The 13,411-nt window shown below is 39.2% G+C and overlaps 1 protein-coding gene across 3 annotated transcripts in view; it reads right to left on the reverse strand.

The window, feature by feature from the left end:
• TMCO4 (transmembrane and coiled-coil domains 4) overlaps nt 1-13,411 on the reverse strand; it is a 1,335,578-nt gene that overhangs the window by 864,814 nt on the left and 457,353 nt on the right. For all 3 annotated transcript variants that reach the window (XM_044061794.1, XM_044061793.1, XM_044061795.1), the window contains exon 6: nt 6,287-6,384. In XM_044061794.1, coding sequence (XP_043917729.1) covers nt 6,287-6,384 — 98 coding nt within the window. The remainder of the gene's footprint in view (nt 1-6,286; nt 6,385-13,411) is intronic.

A 13,411-nucleotide genomic window follows, 5' to 3' on the forward strand; every position in this document is an offset into this window, starting at 1 on the left:
ACTCGAGGCCCTTCTCAATATGGAGAACATCGATGTCTGTGCTGTGACAGAAACCTGGTTCAAGGCTCCTGAGAGCACCCCAGCACTAACAGGTTTCACCTCATATCATGCGTTCCGGCCCCAAAATCCGGACAACACCAAGAAAGGAGGGGGGGGTGTCCATATTCATAAAGGACACCCACACCTCAAGGTTGGTGGCAACGCATGATGCATCGGAGACCATCCAGGTGCAATTAACCATAGGCAAGACTGCTCTGCAATTTGTAGCATGTTACAGGCCACCCTCTCAAACTCAGGAACCTCACATGGCCTTCCTGAAAACATTGGAGGGATAAATGTATCTCCAAACACCATCATACTAGGTGACTTTAACTACCCTAATATAGACTGGGAACACTACTCAAGCCCGAACACTCTAACCCAAAGATTCCTGGAGTTCATAAACTCAAATGCCATGGAACAACTAGTCACCATCCCCACAAGAGGAGAAAACATACTTGATCTCATCATCACGAACATGGGATCAAAATGTTCAACACCGGAAGTATACCCTCACTGGTGAGATCAGATCATAAACTAATCTCGCTGGAGGTCCTCATCCCGCCCCCACCTGAAACAAAAAGACCACAGTGAAAAACTTCTCAAAAGCCGATTTCACACTTCTAAAAACTAGTGTGGTCTCCTTTAAGGCCCCTGAGCCAGTGGTAAACATTACTCAAACCGCTGAATCACTTACAAATGCCTTCTACCAGCACCTACAGGACTGCATGGATCAGGCAATCCCAAACAAAACTAAGACTCTCTGTACCAAAGGCAAGCGTCCAGTCTGGTGGACCCCAGCCATAAACAAGCTCTACAACAAAAGGAGGAAGCTACTACAAGATAGAGCAAAATCCTTGAAAGGTAAGACACCTTTGATCATTATAAGTAAAAACTAAGAGCTCTCATAAAATCATCCAAGGCAAATTTTGAGAGAAAAATCGCCAAGGACTCTAAAGAGAATCATAAGGCCTTCTTTAGCTATGTTAGAAACCTAGGAGGAAACTCCCAGATATGCTCAGAATTAGTTCAAAATGATGTGAAAATTACTGAACCTACACACATTGCCAACATACTGGCTGACAGGTTCAGTGCAAACTTCTCCCCTCCCCAAAAGGAGAGATATCTATTCCAGAGGATTGTAGCCCCCAAACATCTCCAACGCCCAGGTGAGAACTGCCCTCACTAAGGCAAAAACACAGCATCCATGGGACCGGATGGTGTCCCCGGCTGTGTGCTTCATGAACTCAATGAGGAATTAAACCCACAGTTAGGACAGCTGTTTAATCTTAGCCTCACCTCAGGATACGCACCCAAGGAGTGGCGCCGGCGACTGTGGTCCCACTTCATAAGGGCGGTGCCTCCACAGACCCTGGAAATTACCGCCCCATTAGCTTGACAAGCCTTATCTGCAAAGCCATGGAGAGGATCATAATGGAACTCATAAATAAAGACATAGGGAACTTGCAGACTTTGGATCCAACTCAGTTTGGCTTTGTCAAAGGCAGATCCTGCCTCTTAAACTTGGTTGACTTTTTCGAGACAGTCACCAAGGCCATTGATGAGGGAAAGGCAGTCCATACAGCCTACCTCGACCTGGCAAAGGCCTTCGACACAATACCCCATTCAGGTATCATCGAAAAACTCATCAGCTTGAATGTAAACCCATACATCACAAGATGGGTTGCAAACTGGCTAAGTGACAGAACCCACAGGGTCAGAGTTGCTGGAGCCATGTCAGACTCAAAGCCTGTCACAAGTGGTGTCCCACAGGGCTCAGTCCTGGGTCCACTCTTGTTCGGCATCTACTTTTCTGAAGTACAAGCAAACACAGGAGGGTTATGGCTGACAAAGTTTGCAGATGACTGCAAATTGGGCCATAGTCGAAAACACATCTGACACAGATATCCTCCAGAAGGGCCTCACAGAAATGGATAACTGGTGCCAGAGCCATGGCCTGAAGTTAAACGCCAAAAATGCATAGTCATACCCTTTGGGAAAAACAAGGCTACCCCTAGCTACCATATAGGTGGCAATCCACTGAGCACAGAAAAGTCATCAGAGATCTGGGGACCCAGGTTGACAGTAGCCTTCGTTTGACACTCATGTTGCTAAAGTAGTTAGGAAAACCTTCTATATCACCCACCTGATCATGAAGGGATTCACATCTAGATCAAGGGAGGTCATCGTCCCCTGTACTCATCACTTATTAGACCTATGATTGAGTACAATGCCCGTTCGAATGTATCTGACCAGACACCTGCTGCAGCTTGAAAGGCCCCAAAAGTTCCTCACCAAAAGGATAAAGGGTCTCAAAAATATGTCTTATGCTGCCCGACTGAAAGAACTCCAGCTCTATTCAGTCTCATACCGCTTGCTCAGAGGTGACCTGTGCCTGACATATAAGGCCATGTCAAACCCAGATTTGATGAATATGCTTCACCTCAAAAATCTAGATCCCTCAGAACCACAAGGGCGGGAGACTTAAACCTTGACACGGTTATAAATAGAACGTGCTGGAGGGACAGATTCATCACCCAGAGACTCCCTATGCTGTGGAACAAAATCCCGGTACATGTGAGGCAGAGCACCTCTCTGGTCTTGTTCAAGAGGAATCTTGACCAATGGATGGGAGATTGCAGATATACCCCAGGGATTACTTCAGCGTCACTGCTTGACAGAGGCACAGCAAAATGATAGGCATAGTTTTTATTCAAACTAAAGGGGTGGCGAAAGCCACATAACTATGGGCTAGGCTTATAAATGCCCTTGGGCAGATAGCCTAGTATGAACCTATGAACCTATGAACCTATCTCTACAATCTCACTTCTCAAACTCTCTCTACAATTCAGTTTACATAAGTTAGCCGTGCATTAATTCAAAACTAAAATACTGATGTTTGGGGCTGCTCAGACTTAACTGCCTGCAACATCTGCGATAAATTGCTACATCTTAAAACAATCTCGCCTCTAGCAGCTAAACTAACAGGGAATACAACCTCAGATACAACTCCCATGTAACCACACCCTGCTAACAATAAAAACAAAGCTACACTGCACCAATCACACATTCCCTACATCAGTCCACAGATAATGGGAATCCCCTCTATATACACCTTAAATTAAAGAACAGACCTCATTTCCCAAATTTAGACTACAACAAAAACACCTCAGCAACCAAGTGCAGTAGTGCTCATTTGGGGGAGGGACCACACCACTAATCAACTGATTCCTCTTTCCTTAGCAAAGTTTCCTACCATCAAGGCATTATTATAAATAATGAACATACTGACAGTTGTTAATTCTTTGGAATTGTTTTGCTGTCGCTTTTTTTCTTGTATTGTTCTAATCCTATCTGTTCACCTGTGATGTAATTCAACCGAACCATGTATGAAATTAGTTTACTGTGATCTTTGCATTACCCTGGTAAACAAACATTAATAAGTGCGTTTGATCTGCTATACATACTTCTGCTCTATGATGACATAATACTTCTTCCATTAACTTAAACAAATAACTGTGCCCATCCTGAACGTTCACTATCTTTTCATAATCATGCTGAAATTAGTAAAGTCATTATCCTCACCCACCTTAAAATTACACAGAAATTAGACAGACTCCTCTAGTCTATGTTACACAGAACTACTGCCACAATATATTTAGGACAAAACCAGCATGTACCCCTTCACTAACCACACTTGTGCAATTCCCCAAAAATTGACATTCTTCAAAGAACACTAAACAAAATTTGTTAGCTCATTAATCTCACTTTCATCCAGCATTGTAATCTATGAAGTCCAAAAAAATACTCTTACACTTATCAAAAAGTCTACTCTTCTATTAAATATAACTTTATTTAACCTCTTACACAAAAGCTGTCTTCACCTGGCAATATGCAAACACTAAACATGTTTTATTTTATTTGTTTTCCAGGGTAAAGCACTGATCTCCATTTTTTGTTTTGTTTTGTTTTTCCAGACTCAGCCCAGGAGCGATGTCTGGTTAAGTGGCTTGCTCAGAGTCACACAGTTTGACAATGGAGGCTGAGGGAATCAACCTTTACACCACTGAACCACATTAATATGTTAGAAAGAAATATACACAGATATATAGTTATATTTACTCAGATTTCAGAATTCAGACATCTGCATATCACAGACCACTACCATCTCTATGTATTCCTAATGAATCCCTCTCAAAATTGCAAGGCAGCCCTTTGGATGAAATGAGTAGGTACAAGTGGAACTGGTGTGGTCTAACAAGTAACCCACTCAAGTCTCCCAGCAGGATGATGACACCACTCCCACTCCTCAGTCCTTCCCCCTAGATTCTCGTCTCTCAATGAAACAAAATGGCCAAGTGGGTGGGTTAGAAAGGGGCTTGTGGACAATACTCTTATGTAGCCAGAGAACATTTAATTTTTTTCTGTTTTATTGGCAACTCAAAATGTTAAGATGCCTTGATTAAGCATCATCATTGTTAGTACTCGTTTGGCTTGGTTGGCCTTAATTTAATTTCTAAAGCTGGGTAGTGCTCATAGATCACAGAGATTTTCTTACTGATACGTAGCTTGTTTATCTTATAATTTAGGAAGGTGTTATTAAAATCTCCTAACTTATTTATCTAATATAATACATCTAACTGTTAAGTTATAGGACTTATTTAAAGCATCCATTGCTAGGGTTGATCCCAGTTACCAGGGCCATTAGCCTATTACACACCTATGAACCTATAAAGTTCACCTCAGGGATCACTCCAGTGGCTCTACTTGATAGAGGCACTGTGAACTAACATTGGGCAGCATGATGCCTGGGCTATGCTTGTAGAGGCTCCAGGGCCAGTAGCCTAGTACACACCTATGAACCTATTTGAAAAGGATTTAATTTTCAGGTAGTCACTAGTGTAGCAGTTCCTAAATGCAGTGGTACTGCTCAACACTGTGATATGACAAGGGGCAGAGCAATCCAATAGTATGCTGATGAAAAAAATATCCATAATGTTCTTCCCCTAGTTCAAATTTTCAACAATTGTTCCACATAATCTGGGGGATTTCTCTATGCCATGTCTAGTAGCTGTATGAAAGTTATTTCACACTGTTTACAAGGTGGACAGCTAATCATCTGAGGTAAATGATTCAGGGCAAAAAAAAAAAAAAAAAAGAGCATAATTTGGTAAGCAGCTGACCACACAAACATATATATCTAAATTCCCAAGAACAGACGCGAATACACACACAGTTGAGAGCATAAAAATATTTTAATAGTTGAGTGCTTTCACTCCAAAGTTGGCACTTCTTCAGATCAAATACAATGAGTAAAACATTTAAATACACAATAATGATACAAACTAACCAACTGTGTCATCTAAACAAAGCACATGATCTAAGGTGCGGTTTCAACGGCACAGTTTCATTTAACCTATAACCTTTGTCTGCCTGTAATTGAATAATCCATCATAGTTCACATCTCTCAGTTAAATTTCTTAAATCTCCTTATCTCATGTCAAGAGTTCAAAACGTGCATCACTAAAAATACAAAAGTGTGTGTTAATCAACATCTTTTTACATCCTTGGCAAGGCATTCCTTTCATCTAACTTCTGGGTTTCATAAATATGTTTGTGAATTCGCTCTCTAAAGGTGCGATTCATTTTCCCTATATAAAAAGAGGAACATGCTCTACAATGAGCCAGGTATACTAAGTTCCATGTAGAACAGTCCGCAAAAAAGTTTAACTTAAATTCCCTCCCTGTACTGGGATGTTTAATGGAACTACTGCTGTCAATATAGTGGCAAAAGTTACACATTCTACAACTAAAAGAGCCAACTCGCTGCATGATCTGACATCCATTGAGAATAGGTGTATGATTACTGTAACAAAACAAACATTTCAAGGATTTCTTATTCTTACAGCAAAACCCTACCACTTACCTAATTTTATCATCTGTCATCAAAAGTGACCAATGTTTTTTAAAGACATCAGAAATCACATGAATTCTAAACTAGAGTGAATTTCCTGGGTAGAGTAACTCCTAGATCCCAATTCCAATTTAAACTCATAGAGGCTTTTCTGAAAGTCTGTTTCTTTAGTAACCATGTATGCCTTTATGTGAACATTTCTTAAAAGGTCCGGCTACTCAAACAATGTGCATAAAAGGTGCAAAATCTTTTCTAAATCTACTTGCTGTACCACATCATTTTATTTCTACAACCTCTCCAGGGTATACTGTACCAGAAAAGAATTCTGCTTACCTATTACTGTTCCCCCTCCAACAGTTGCTAAACCAATTAGCAAGTAGCGCTTAATTTTCCTCCTCTTTTCTTTCTTGTTCCGAGAAATTTCAAGTTCGCTGGCATGAAAGAAAACAAAAACGCTGTACTATATGCTTGGATTTAAAATAAAAAGTGTATAGATTACACATTTGTTGATCTAGAGTACATCTAAACTTGAACCATGCATTATTCCTGAACTACAAACATTATAAATACACATCCTTATGCACCATTTTACATGAACTATAGAACAACAGTGCAGGCTTAGAAATAAACAGAAACTGCGTACAACTTACCTCTGAGACTATCCAGCTGTGCAAGCAGTAAGGCAAAAGAAACCGAGTTAAGTCACATTATAGAATCAGACTCCTGATATTTTAGGCAGAATTCAAGCCGCTGAGGACAAGGGATCTGTCCCCTAGGACAAAGAACTGCCTAAACATTTTCATTTCTTAACAAGCTCTACACCTATTGCTTTAGGTTATCCCAAGAACTCAAAACATGCTGTCTGGAGCAGACTATTCCCATCAAAAGGCAATACAGACTGAGAATGCTGCAGGTTACTGCTTGTACGCTATGAACCCACAAAGTCCCACTGCCATCACCACTAATTATTTTTGTAGGACAGTATTAAATACAAACCGTTATACTCCTGACACCAGTATACATCCATGCACTCTAAACAAAAGCAGTCATAATTTTATCTTTAATACGCTGGCTCAAAGTTTGTTTCATTCACTATGCTACAAATCATCATGAACCAGGAATACACCAGTATCTGCAAACTCAGACAGATACTCACATTAGATACTCACATTTGTTGCATGTATGTGTATTTTAATTCTAAACAGCATTTATAATTCTCCTAAAGGATAGCACACTCAGGAGTGCAGCACCCCTTTGCACTGCACTGCAGTGTCACTAATGGAAAATGAAACCAAGTACCTGCAATGAGAAACCTAAAAACTTCTGATCTTCCAGCATCAAAGGCGAGTGTGCCACCTCCAGAACCATTGACAGTGACTTCTGTTTGTATACTTTCTACTTAACCATGCAAAGATATTTTTTTCAGAATTATGAAATGTATTCGTTCTGTTTATACAACTAGATTATTTTCTTGTTATACCATTGTACTTTCAATGCTGCATTCTTTGCCACCCCAACACACACACAAGGAAGTCATTAGATCAGTGGGATTTTACCTGATAAGCATCAATAAATAAATTAAACAAGAAAACATGTTCACTTCTAAATCTGTTAAACATGTTTTGAACACTGCAAATTCTCCACTTCTACTGAAAAGTCTAAAGATTAACTTTCTTAATGTTTAACAAGGAGTACTTTATTTTTTTTGCATTTGTTGACCTAGTTTGTTAGTTACTCCATTAGTCCAGAGCTGTTTTCATGGGAGACATACAAGGGTATTCACACTTAGTAATTGAAATCTGAACAAGGCATATATGGTTGCAACAAAAAAAAAAGTACAATATTACTTTGATAAAAATATTTTTGTGAAAAATTAATGTTTGACTGAAAAGGTGGTGGTTATGAAAATGAGCAAGCTCAAGTTATAGCAGCTAGTGCATACATGCGATTGTTCACAGGTTAGAGTACTGTTAGCTAAGGTGATACATCTAGTGTTGTGTGTGTGTGCAGTGTGTTATTTTGTCTTGTTTATTGGTAATACTAAAATACTTTTAGTAACATAATGTTTAGGGTTGGGATTCCAGAGAGGGGTAGGGGTAGGGTCAGAGTTAAAGTTAGCATTCAGAAGTACATTATTCACTCCCAATCCTTCCAACATCTTGCACTCTTCTGAGATTGGCTAATAGTGTGGTAGCACCCTTAATGTACTCCCAGTCCCCAAATACCCAGCACTCTTCTGGGTACAAATCTCTAGAATGCCAGACATTCCAATCAAGCCATCAATGAGAAGACCAAAAGTAACAATCTGTTCATAAAAAGGGGGAGGAGTTCTTGCAATCGCTTCACCTCCAGTGATAAGAGTATTTATGATGTAGGTCCTATCCCATTCACTGAACTGCGCAATGTTTTACCTGTGTCAGCTCAATAACCATTATGCCAGGACTTCTAAGACAGATGCACACTGATCAACACCTTTATGCTGGCTCTCCCAGTGTGAAAAAAGAAAGAAAGATAATGGCTAGTAATTCTGCCAGTTTTAGTAACATATAAAGTAAACTGCCTGGAAGCCTACAAAGAAGAAACTTAGCCTGAAAGAAAATCAACTAGAAAATGTGAAGAGAAAAAACTGACTGGGAAGAATCCTACAGCTATGCATCAAAAAGCAGTTCACACTCCAGCTTTGGTACAAAATATGGCTTTCAGTAATTTACAGGAAAAATAAATCAAATGTGCTCAGAGCTAATTAAAATAAATCAAACACTGAAGGAGTATACAAACTCAAATAACACAAGGTTGGAAAAAATGAAAAAAAAGCTTTAGACAGATATTCAGATGAACTGATAAAACTGCTCAAATCAGAGGTCAAAATGAAGAAAAGGCTGGCTGAATATGAGACTGCCAAGAAAAGCTGTTTCAAAAAAAGTGGAGTTAGAGGGCAGAGCATGCACAGAAAACTGAAATGTTCTGCTGTACCACAGAAACTGGAAGGAACAAACTATTAATTTTATGAATACGTAGGCCCTTGGGCCAATAGCCTAGTACATACCTATGAACCTATGAATGCATAAATTAGCAGATGGACTGGTATTCCACAGCAAGATTTGTTAAATGAAAGAGTACATCCTGTGTATGTTGCAAAACTGGCCATGAGAAAGCAACCAAGACCTGTACTAGTAAAGAAGCAATCATACCAGCAGAAAGAGATGAATCCTGACAAAACTGTGACAGAAGGCCGAAGTATTACAAATTAGAAATAGAGTGTTTGTGGAAAATGATTATTAACTTTACACCAAGCAAAGGAGAAGCAAATTTATTTCAGCTATCAGGTAATGTCGAGAGGCAGGTGTGAGATTCCAAGTTGCTATATCCAACTGTCCTCCTACTATTTTTTTTTCCTGAAGGATCAAAATCATGATGCAGAACAGGTTAATGAGGTCATGCAAAAGTTTGTCCAAGAAAAAGTGAGCTATCAAACAAAACGGGATTTGACTTCTTCTGATAGCAAAACTCAGAGAAACCCAAAGGAAAATGCTTGACAGGCAGAAAAAAGCACAAGAGTTGGAAGCAGACTGGACTTAAACCAGAATCTGGGGTTCAAAGATAGAGATGAACAGGAAGAAGACCAGCAACACTGCAATTAGTGAATAAATGTGACAATATAAAGCATCAATCACATTTCTGAAATACGGCTTAGAAGAAAAAGCGTCTGAGAAAGATTACATTTTTATTGACCTTGTTAAACTTGTGGGGAGATTGAATAGCATATACCTCACTAAATGTTATTAAAGTTTGGAAGGATACTTAAAGGGGTTCTTAACAGTATTTATATAAAATATTTCATGATATAAATTGCATGTTATATAGTAAAGCATTTTCAGTGACTGTTACATGTGATAAAATACTAAAGTAAACAAGTTTTTTTTTCTTTCTGTTTTAGTTTAAGAAAATAGGTATTAAAATGTAAAAAAAGGCTGGACAAAAGCAAGTTCAAGTTAATATTGGGATGGGGGATGGGGTGTAAAAGTCAACTGATTATAATATATGTAGAGTTGAGATGTTTTTGTTTATGTATGTATAGGTGAATGTCTGGATTAATGGCCTTGCCTTAACCTACTAAGAGCTTCTTGTGTAAGAATGTGTGTGCTATAAAAACAGGAAACTACAGTAAATATAATGAAAAGTTTTCTTTTAGCAAATAAATGTTGAGTGTGAGTTGAGAAGCCTGCAGCTGATGGCAGCTGCACATTCTGTTCTTATGTTTCCATGGAGAAAACTGACTACAGGTTCAGGCAATAAATTTCAAGATCTCCGGACATTGTCTGCTGAGAGAAATGTAAAATTAAAACGTACAAGGTCAATCAGCTTAGTAAAACACAAAGTTTTATATTACTGGAAATGAATAAAATTTTTTTTTTGTGTAAGTAGGCAGTAAATACCTAAATACATTTACTAGGACAGTGTATAAATTAGTTTTAATTAAATACAGCCAGTGCACTTTTTCTTAAGGCTAAAAGCTATATTTATTTATTTTATTATTTATTTTATTTTACATTTGTTAACCGGGATGGTCCGACTGGATACATGTCCTTTTTCAGCGGAGGCCCAGGTAGAAAAGCTCCAACAGAGTTACACTGATAATTAGGTACAGTAAATGAGCTGAAAGAACTTAACAAAAACATAGGCTATTTACATACAAGTACAAGACTGCCATTACTATTTCTGAGATTACTACAAATGTAACATTAATAACATATTAGCAAGGACGGTAGGCAGTATAATGACATAGAGTTAGACAGGATACATATTTCTTTATCACAGTATACAAAGTACTTATCATCTTAGGTAGTTGTTTATGTTTTAGTTAATGGCACAGAGCTAGTCTGGGTTTGAGCAAGGACATAGCCAGTGTGACTTGAAGTGGAGTTTTAGACTATTTTTGAATTGACTTAGAGAAGTTGCAAGCGTGATGTTATTTGGGAGAGAGTTCCATATTTTACCAGTGATGTTGGCAACAGCACGTCACCACCTAGGTTGAGAGATTTAGTTGTTTGGACAAGGAGTCTGTTTGCTGAGCGAAGGCAGCTTAGATTGGAGTAGGGAGTCATTAGTGCTGGGGTATTCTCAGGTTGTTTAAGGATTTTGAAGGCCTCTATGAGTTGGGACTGGTGAAGAAGGTGTGGGAATTCTATCCATCCAAGCTTTTTCAGGTTAGTACAGTGGTGTGTTCTGTAGGGTAGGCCTGTAACGAACCTGGCAATGTGATTATAGCAGGATGAGAGCTTGGCCAGATCAGATTTGTTAAGGTGAGTGAGGACAGGAGAGGCATATAGTAGGGTAGAGAGAAGGTGTGAACAGGCTGTGGCTGCCCTGGCATTCGGGGTAAGGAAGGCTTTAATTCTATATAGGGTCCCAAGTTTCTTGTTGACTGACTTAATGGCTTGGTTGATATGTACATCAAATCTGAGTTTATTGTCAATGTTTACTCCTAATAGCTTTGTATAGGTGTCTGGGGAGATGATGGTCCCATTATTGGATTTTATAGTGAAGTTTTCAGACGGAGATCTATTGGTTGGGTAGAAGAGAAGTAACTTGGTTTTGTTTGGATTTAAGATCAGGAGATGGTTGGCAAGCCAGTTTTCGACTTTGGTGAAGCTATGTTGGGTGGTAGTTAGTAGATTTGCAAGAGAGGCATTGGAACATATTATAGTCGAGTCATCTGCATTTTGAATGCAGGTGGCTTCAGGGATGACTGTTTGGATGTCGTTTATGAAGACTGAAAAGAGGAGAGGTCCTAATATGGAACCTTGAGGAACTCCTATGGTATTTGGTAGTAGGCAGGAGAGCTTGTTTTGCCACATTACTGCTTGTTGTCTCCCAGTGAGGTAAGCTTGAAACCAGTCAAGGGCTGGAGTATCTAGATACAGGGTTTTTAAAGTATATAGAAGTAACTGATGGTTTACCATATCGAAGGCTTTTGATAGGTCCAGGAAGAGAGTGGAGGATATTTTGTTATTATTCCGGTTAAGATTAATGTTTTCAGTAAAAGAGAGGAGGGCAGTGGTTGTACTATGATGGGGTCTGAATCCATGTTGAGAGTCTGTGAGTAGTTTATTTTGGGTTAGATAGAGCATTAGTTGGTTGTGCATGCACTTTTCCATAATTTTGGCAAGTGGTGATAGTATGGCTATAGGTCTATAGTTGGATAGTTCTGTGGATGAACCTCCTTTGTGGAGTGGAATAACATAGGATATTTTCCAAATTGAGGGATTGAGGCCTCGGTTATGGTTCTGTTAATTAGGATTGAGATAGGGTAGGCTCGACATCTGCAGCAATTTGCAGGTATTCAGCCGGCAGAAGATCGGCTGAAAGGGTGGTTGGCTTCAGTTTTTCAAAAGGGATCTGATAAAGGATGTGGACACTGGCTGGAAGTTAAAAGAGAGTGGTGAGTCGGGTATAGTGTTTATAGAAGTGTGGGGAGGAGAAAGTTGGTTAGCTAATGACTGGATGGTTTCTGTGAAGAAAGTATTGAATGAATTGGCTATATCTTCTTGGCTCTTGTCAGATAATGTTCCTGGGGTCGGAGTAGTGGATTTGCCTGGTTGGAGAAGTTTATTTATGCCTGCCCAGTACTTTTGAGGGTTATTCTGATGTTTATGTTGCAGATTGTAGAAGTAATTTTTCTTATCTAGTATGATGGCTTTTTAGTCTCATTTCTAAGTTGTTGGAATTTGATATGATCTAGGGTAGTTTGGTAGTCGCCATTTATCCCACGCTTTGTCTCTAGTTGTTATTTTGGTTTTGGTGTCTGTTGTTAGCCAGGGTGCTAGTTGAGTTTTAATTCTTATTGAGCGTTTAGGGGCATGCGAGTCAAGTATAGTAAGGAATGAATTGTTAAATGATGACACTGCCTCATCAAGGGAAGGAACTTTAGTTTTGTCCAGTTACATGATTTGAGTTCAAGTTGAAATTTAGTTGGGTCAAAGTTTTTCTTGGATCTGATAGACCTATAAATAGGTAAGCTTGTACAATTAATTTTGTCTTTCATGATGTATGTGAGCAGGTGATCACTAAGATCATTAGGGAGAGTTCAGACATATAGTTCTGGGGATGACTGTTGGTGAGTATCCAGTCTAGTATACTCTCTTTTTGGTTATTGTTACCTGTACGTGTGGTAGATGATATTATCTGAGAGAATCCATGTAGGTTAACAGGGATGGGGTTGGACTGTGCTGTGCATTGGTTCCAGTCAATATTAACATCGCCCAGGACAATGGTTTCTTGAGGGTAGTTGTTGGCTATCCAATGTAGAATGACCTCTAGTGCTTCTACATTGTTCCCAGGGGGAATATAGGTGACAATTAGGTTAATGCCCTTATGATTATTTAGTAGAATTTTTTGAGCTAGTATTTCAGCGTTAGAGACCTGGGTTGGTTGTATAGGGTTAGTTATGATGTTAAG

The sequence above is a fragment of the Protopterus annectens genome, chromosome 2.part0, assembly GCF_019279795.1.
Source record: "Protopterus annectens isolate FY-2018-M chromosome 2.part0, PAN1.0, whole genome shotgun sequence".
Classification (NCBI taxonomy): Eukaryota; Metazoa; Chordata; order Ceratodontiformes; family Protopteridae; genus Protopterus; species Protopterus annectens.